The sequence below is a fragment of the Crotalus tigris genome, unplaced genomic scaffold (assembly GCF_016545835.1).
Source record: "Crotalus tigris isolate CLP2741 ecotype Arizona unplaced genomic scaffold, ASM1654583v1 scf7180000017666.379230911805:20528666, whole genome shotgun sequence".
Taxonomy (NCBI): domain Eukaryota; kingdom Metazoa; phylum Chordata; class Lepidosauria; order Squamata; family Viperidae; genus Crotalus; species Crotalus tigris.
In genome coordinates, this window is record NW_024096552.1 from 13,453,130 (window position 1) to 13,461,130 (window position 8,001).

At 38.0% G+C, this 8,001-nt stretch overlaps 1 protein-coding gene across 2 annotated transcripts; it reads left to right on the top strand.

Moving 5' to 3' along the window:
• The first annotated feature begins 204 nt into the window (after positions 1–204).
• Positions 205–5,137, top strand: YAE1 (YAE1 maturation factor of ABCE1). Of its 2 annotated transcripts, none has more exons than XM_039336732.1 (4): positions 205–912; positions 1,172–1,375; positions 1,843–1,964; positions 2,331–5,137. In XM_039336732.1, exons 2-4 carry the CDS (start codon positions 1,259–1,261, stop codon positions 2,725–2,727), a joined length of 636 nt encoding a protein of 211 aa, XP_039192666.1. In that variant the 5' UTR covers positions 205–912; positions 1,172–1,258; the 3' UTR covers positions 2,728–5,137. The 2 variants fall into 2 exon arrangements, with proteins under 2 accessions (XP_039192666.1, XP_039192667.1); XM_039336733.1 differs by having other exon boundaries at positions 862–992.
• Positions 5,138–8,001: the final 2,864 nt, after the last annotated feature.

Consider the following 8,001-nt stretch of genomic DNA (forward strand, 5'->3'; position numbering starts at 1 on the left):
CATGGAGATTTGTTATTGAATTTCTATTAAGCAACACCCTTTCTACCCAAACATTACATTCTTTCTCATACTCATTTAGATGCATATGAGAAAGAAACAAAGGATAACTTTTTAAAATGTAAGTAAGTCCTTCCCCTCTATCCTTCTGGGCAATTTTGGAATACACACACACACACAGCAAGTGACACCTCTTTAGAGAATTACAATTTAATTGAAGCATGTTTTTCTGAAAAGGATAATAAATCGGCTGCATTTATCCCCCACACAGTAGAGCATACAGAGGGGAGGCATAAATAATGGGGCTGAAATGATAAAGACAAGACATCTCAATAATTTGGGTCAATTCCCATTTTTGCTCGCCATCAACACATTATTTGTCAATTGAGAATGATATCACATTCATTCTGCGAAAATCTTTACATGATAGTCGGCCAAGGGTGAATAAATACTGTCAACTTTAACTTTTGAAAATCCTGGAGGAAAGCAAATATCACAGGATTTTTCTACTGTTTTCCAGAAGGCACAAGGATATACTCATGATCAGCTGGGAATCAAACTCAGTCCCACGGAGTCTTTACAGTTCGCCATCGCTTACTGATGGCAGTTCCGGCCTCCTCTTTTGGCGATATGAACTTTCAGCAGCTGAACATTTGCTAGCCTGACACAGACAACTTCAGAGTTTTATCTGTAGTTATTTCAGGGGTGGGCAATTTTCTCTTCCCCTACTCGCAACAATCCGACAGCACCACATTCCCCACTTTAGAATTCAAGGTGATGTAGTCAATGCGCAGGCGCAAACTTCCATATCTGCCACCGACGTCTTCCTCGCGCGTGTCGCTGCTTCTTCTGCGACCCCGGAAGTAGTAGGGACTTTGGGTTGTTGTCTGGCGAGAAAGAAAGGTTGATTAAGAGGTAGCGGTGGGTTTGGCTTCGGGTTTGTCCGTGATTGAAGGGAAGGAGAGAAAATGCGTTACGTCATTTAGAAAAAAGCAGTGGGTTTTTTTTGTTTTTTTATTTGTAGAAAAGACTCCTCATCTCCGATTTGTTTTGCCTTCTTCATTCACTAGTTGTTAAGGAGAGAACTTAATACCGTTTTCTTTCTGATTCGACTCATTTCGTTGCAGAGTTTAATGTCTCCAGTGCTTCTCAAATCATTCTTGTTTCTCTTCAGGTTTAGTCCGTTCTCCCGGCTTTCCTACCATGCTCGATTTCAGCTGCTTTGATTCTTAGCCTCTTTTGGGTCAGCAGCAAAAACAAAATGTCATGGCTACAGTCTGCAGTTAGACAAAGCAATGAAGATGTATTTGATGAAAATGCAGATGAGATGGACATAGCCCAGAAAGAATGGAAGAGTGCAATGGAGAAACGAGTCAAGGTAAAAGTAACCGGGGTACCTGTATAATATTGATCGATGTTATTACTTCTTCTCTGTCTCTTTTGTATTAACTTGGATGCAGATGGAATGCTGGCCTAATTCTTGATAGGAATCAGGAGAATCAATCTTGTTCTCTCTTTAAAGGGATTCTTAAAAATTAGGTGCCAGGTGGATAGAATTTATCTCAGAATTGAATTTTGGAAATGTATTCTGGTAATGATCTTATAGAACAAAACTGATTTTGTAATTAGCAAGAATACTTATATGTTACCATATGACTGAGTCTTCTTTAAAATAAAGTGCTCTGAATCAGGCTCTGAAATTAAATTTCATTTGTTCTCTTCTTTTTGGTAATCATTTGGAAGGATATATTTTTTTAACTTTGTTTTACTTATTTTAGTTGGTGCTATATTTAAATAATACAGACAAATGCTAACAAATTGTACATTATCTTTTTTTACTTAAAGGAGGGCTATAGGGAAGGTGTTGAAGCTGGGAAAGCGGTAACACTTCAACAAGGCTTCAATCAGGGTTATAAAGAAGCAGTAAGGGTGATGTTTGAATGTGGCCAGCTCAAAGGAGCCATAAGGTATGTTGAAAAATAAAGATAACCCACCCACTCCCACCCCAAGACCAACCTTCATAGTGAGTTTTATTAAATGTATAACTGTCATCTTTTTTATAACCTGAATAACTTAGACCTAATCTTTGGCAACTCTGTAGTTTGCAAGGTGAGAGGTGGAAAATGTGGTAAATTGGAACCATTGAACAACACTAAGGATTTCCACGCCTCAATAAACACTAGGGCTTTTGTTCAAATCTTTCATTTTCTGGAAAGTAGAATCCATTCTGAAATGTTTATTGATACAATGGTGATTTCTAAATTCACAGTCTATTTTAGCATTTTGAAAGTAAACATTGTTTTATTTTGTTGTTTCAAATGTCCACACTGCAGTGCTCTTCAGTCTTCGTATCATCACAGTAAACATGTCTCTGCGGTGCTGAATGAGATGACTGATCTGCTGAATCAATTAAGAATATATGAAGAATATATGCTTAAGAATTTAAATTGTGTAAACCCACAACCCAGTGTTGGAGATTTGCTACATACTCTTAATGACATGGATCTTGATTTTAAATGCTGTGCTGTTGAACAATGTAGTAGAACCTGTGCTGAGGTCACTAAAAATGATTGTCGAAATAATGGAACAGATTCATTTCAAAATGAATATTGTGGCAGGAGAGAAAGTTACAAAGGTTCTGAAAGACCAACTCTTTCTAGGCTTAAAGAAAGAACTGCCAGTATCATGGAACAATTTGGGTTGACTCCAGACACAGTTAAACATACATAGCTGTTGCAAAACAAATGTGTTGCTTTAAATTATATTTATTTCTAATATCCTTTTTGACAATCACAGGACACTGCAATGATCATAAATACAAGAACTGGACACAGAGTTAAGATTGTCTTAATTTCAAGCTGTCACTGCACAAGGCAGTTGGTAAGACTATGTATTGTTTCAACAGATGATGGTAATTATATTTCACCTTTATTATTTTTATGAATAATCCTGGTGCTGCCCTTTCATAGTGCCTGGAGGCTGGGGGTGAAGTGGGCGGCTGGATAAGGGACAATAGGTTGCAGCTAAACTCTGATAAGAGTGCTTGTGGATATGCAGAGCCTGGGAATCCAGAGTTTTATCTTTGGTTCTGGTTGTGGTTGCACTATTCCAGATAGACCCATTGCATAGCTTGGGGGTTTTCTTAGACTTCAACTACTGCTTAAAGAGCAGGTGGCAGGCATGACTAGGAGAGCATTTAAGTAGCTTCATATTATGTGCAAACTGATCTTTTCTGTATTGTGAGGCCCTGCCCTGCCTTCAGTCACTCATGCCCTGTCACCTTTTGTTTGGCTTATTGCATCACACTTGACATGGGGCTACCCTTTGAAGAGTATTCAGAAGCTACAATTGGCCCAGAATGCATTAGCATGGAATATTCTGAGACCCTGGGGTGGCACATATAAAACCAATGTTATGCAAGATGCACTGGCTGCCAATCCGCCTCTGGGTCCAGTTCAAGGTGTTGCTTATCCTCTTTAAAGCCCCCAGGATATCTGAGAAACTGCCTTGCCCCAATGGGACTGGCCTGCCCATTTGATCTGGCAGAAATGGCCTACTGCAGACCCTCCTAGCCATAGAATTTTGGCTGGTGGAGTCTAGGAAAAGAGCCTTTTCTGCCATGGTCCCTGCCCTTGGAATATCTTGCACTGGAAGAGAGATCTGCCCCCACCTCTCTGGAAGGATCTTAAAACCAGACACTTTGGATGCCATGGAGCCTTGATAAGAGATCTGAAAGCCAAAGATGGATGGTGCAGTGACACTGCATCATCCACCTACTACTGCTTTGAACCAGTCTTTTAGTCTATATCAAATCTTTTGTATTTTTAATTTGTTTTATGTTTAGAATTGTCTTGTATCCCTATTTTTGTAAGCTGTCCAGAGTTGCCTTGGACAGTAAGATGAATGACATATAAATTTAATAAATAAATGAATTCAACAAATTTTTGTGTCCAGTTCCAATGAAGATGGCTGACTAAATACTTGCTCAGGGAGGGTTCCCTGAAGATTTTTCCTTGGGCTGTAACTCTTCAAATACTAACTGAAGGGACTGGCATTCCTTTGGTTTTTGTGACCCACCAGGATCAGAGAAAGTCTAAGAATTACCCTTCAAGAGCCTCTGAAACAGCTGATGTCTGCAAGCAACTTCGGAGCTGCGCTTCAAAGCTGTTGCATGCCAAATGCTGGGGGGAGGGGCTGCAATCTTGTTGAACAAGCCACCATTTTGGAAATTTATCTTTCAAACAGTAAATTGTGCCCTTCATTTCTTAATCACCTTTAAGAACTATTAATCTTTACTAAGTTAAGTTAAAACAGGCTGTCTAGTCACAGCCTGCTATGCCTTTTTGAAGATCTATGCCATTTTGGGGATTTCTTTAGTGTTAAACAACAAAGCAGAAGGCTGCTAAGGCATGCCAAAATAAAGAAGTGTGGAGCAATAAAAAAAACTGATGGAGAAACAAAGACTTAAAGCTGTGGTTTTAGTTTATTATTGTAGTAACTTGTAGCTTAGTCTTGCTGATTTTTATGATTCCTGAACTGCTAGCAATTCCTAAGTGACTTACAAAAAAAAAAAAAAAAGCTATTCTTTGACCAAAGAGGGAATCAAGATGGAGGAGCAAATTATTAGAAATATGTTTAAAAATTATCTAAATAAAATCTACCACTTTGTTGATCAGCTGTGCTCCAGGGATGATTAAAAAAAACCCTCTCAAACTACTTAGATGAAAATGGGTAGGAAAATACAGAGAAGTTAACTACAATTTTGAAATATAAACTTGACACCAATTTTTATTATGATGGTTTAAACATAAATCTCTCAACACAACTGAAAAAAGAGCTTCAAGAAAATCTACATCTCTTAAAAAGACAAGTTTGGGACTTTTTCTTTAGGATATTAACAAGGTAGAGAAATCCTTGATAAAAAGGGAGGTTTATAACTACAATAAATTTTCTAGAGAAGAAAAAGATTTTACTCCATGAAGACAAACTGGAAGGAGTGACTTAAACTTAATGAGTTAACTGGATCTAGCATCCAGCAGGAATGGTTAAATTGAACATTTTATTCAAAGAAGAAAATACATTTAAATATGTTTTTCACTTGGATATCACTTCTGGATTTTGTGCCTGTGATGAAAAAAAATATCGAATTTTGACTTTGGTTTTGTCGATTACAAAAATGGCTAGTTATATACTAATGTGTAAAAGCAAAAAGTTGAGCTGGCGTATTCTTGTACTATGCTAAAAACAGTCAGAAGTCAAAGCCTTTTCTTTTTTCCAGTGCATTCACATTTTTTTCTCCCCTTTTTTCTTCCTCTAATTTCTTATTTATCTTTTTATATTATATATTATATTATATATCATATCATATATCATATCATATTACATTAATTGCATATCATGCAGATGCTACTAATGTTGCTGTAGAAACTCTTGACATGGATTGTCATTTCTAAAATTCTTTTCTATCCTGCCTAATCATCAAAGCTATAAATCACAAGTTCATTTTTTCCCCATTTTTACACAAAAAGCATATAAGGACTTAGAATTCCATTTTCCTGAAACACAGACTCATTCAGAAAATATTCTGACATATTAGAAGCATTTTAACTAGAGATTTCCTAGGTTACAGCTTCTACTGAAATTTTACAAAAATAAATTGAAGCAATTTTATACTGTGAATATACTGCATTTGCTATTTGCAAATACAGCTATCTGTATAGTTCTTAAATAACTATGTAGTCATCCCACAAATGCAAAAGATCATGGTTGAAAAGCTTCATATAAGACTATATAATTCATGGATTATTAAAAATTGATTATTAACTGATTATTACAAGATTACAGGGTTAATGAATACAGTCTACATTCATGCAATAAGGACACTTATTTCCACTGTTATGAGAAATCCACGCAGAAGCAATATCTAATTGTCTTAATTTACTGAGATCCCATTGCTTTACATACATGTAATTCCTTTTGTGTCATCTAAATTTTAAGATTAGCTACAGGTTATTTTTTTACTTTTTTCCTAATGTTTACAAGCAAATGAAAAATTGTTCTGCATTATTCAAGAGGTTTCTAATAAAACTTGTATATTTTATAAAGAAAATCTTCTCATTTTGTATGTCTATAGCATTATTCAAAGATTCTGTGTTCTCAATTGCTTCATTAGCTTATTTTGCTGCTGCTCTGCATATTGAGAACTGGCTCAGACAAGATGTATAATTTACTAAAATGTTCTTGTGATTTGAACATTTACTGCCAATTTTAAATAAACTAAACTGATATTCAAAGTGTCTGCATATGTCTACATATTCAAGCAATTCTCAAAATTCTGTGGTGAATAAAAGCAAAATTTTGATTCCTATAACACTTTCTTATTTACATTTTTTAGTGAAGAGAAGCAAAATTCAGCTTGTATGATAAAAGTCCTACCCCAATATGTTTCTTTCATTTTTGCTTGGTAGTTCCTACATTTTTTTGCATCCCGGAGAAACATAAGAATTATGAGAGAATACTCATAATTTTATGGATTGTTTATTCCAGAATAGTTCAGTTCAAAATTGAGATTTTGTTGCTTAGTAGGCACATTTCAGAAAACAAGTTGTTATAGCAATACCACAAAATATTTAATAATCCAATTTTTAATGAAGTTATTACAACCTGAGGAAGTTACAATGAGAAAAGAGTTTGCCGGTTTTGAATAAATATAAAATAAGGTTCTCCATGAAGATGACTCATTAAAAGCCAAAATAACAAGACTACATCTGCTTTACTTTGGCCATGTCATGCATGCAAATTCATTGGAGAAGTCAATGATACTAGGAATGGTTTATCATGGTCCGACAGATGAAACTCTTCCAAAGAACTTTGAGGTATTGTTTACTTTAAAGAATCTTTTATTCAAGAAACGAGGTATTGCCACTACATAGTTAAAGCCAAAAACTGAATTCCTCTCCCATGAGTACAAAATAACAAAGTACAATTTGTCAATCCAAGTCCTCAGTCGTCTGGAAAATGAAAGCCAGGAACGCAGGAACTTAGTGCACATTAGGAAGTTTTATTCACTGCCTAACTAACAAAGTCAGTATTTTATTACTCGATAGTATGCCTCTCGAAGGTCTAACTTAGTAAATATCCTCCCTTTCCCTAATTGGGCTAATAGGTCTTTCGTAAGTGGGAGTGGGTACAGATGTTCCACACAGACAGCATTCAGACCCCGGAAGTCGACTCAAAGACGTAGCGATCCGTCTTTTTTTTCTCGGAACAAGACAGGAGCGGCAACCTGAGACCGAGCCGGTTGGATGAAGCCTCTGGCCAGGTTCACATCAATGAACCATCGCAGCTCCTCCAGTTCCCTGGGTGCCATGGCATACATCCGAGGTTTTGGTAGTTTGGCCCCGGGTTCAATTTCAATGCCGCAGTCCGTCGGTCGATGAGGGGGTAGTTGGTTGCATTCGTCTTCGCTAAACACTGCAGCTAAGTCCTGATACTCCTTGGGGAATAGGTCCTCCCCTCCCCCACTCACTCCACACACCGGGGCAGGTTTGACTGTCCCTGGGACCTGAAGCTGCCCGGGGGCCTGGGGCCCAACACCCAAGCGTACCCTACGATACCCATCCTCCTACCAAATGGTGGGTTCCCATTTATCCAGCCATGCCAGGCCGAGGATCACGGCCTCACTCATGGCTGGGGCCACTACAAACTGGATAATTTCCCAATAGGCTCCAAGTTCCAAACGCACGGGCTCGGTGATTGGGGCGTCAGAGCTCCACCCAACAGCGAGCCATCTACCTGCTTGAATCGTACAGGCTGGGCCAATCTATGTAGCCGGATCCCATGTTCCAGGGCTAGTGCCCGACTGATCAAGCAGCAGGTACACCCTGTGTCTATCAGTGCCCCACATTCCCATCGTACCCCGGAACGGGGATTCGTCACTACTATAGGTAGGATGAAAGGGGCTATAGGGTCGCTTACCATCGGATCGTCGATGGGGTCATCGTC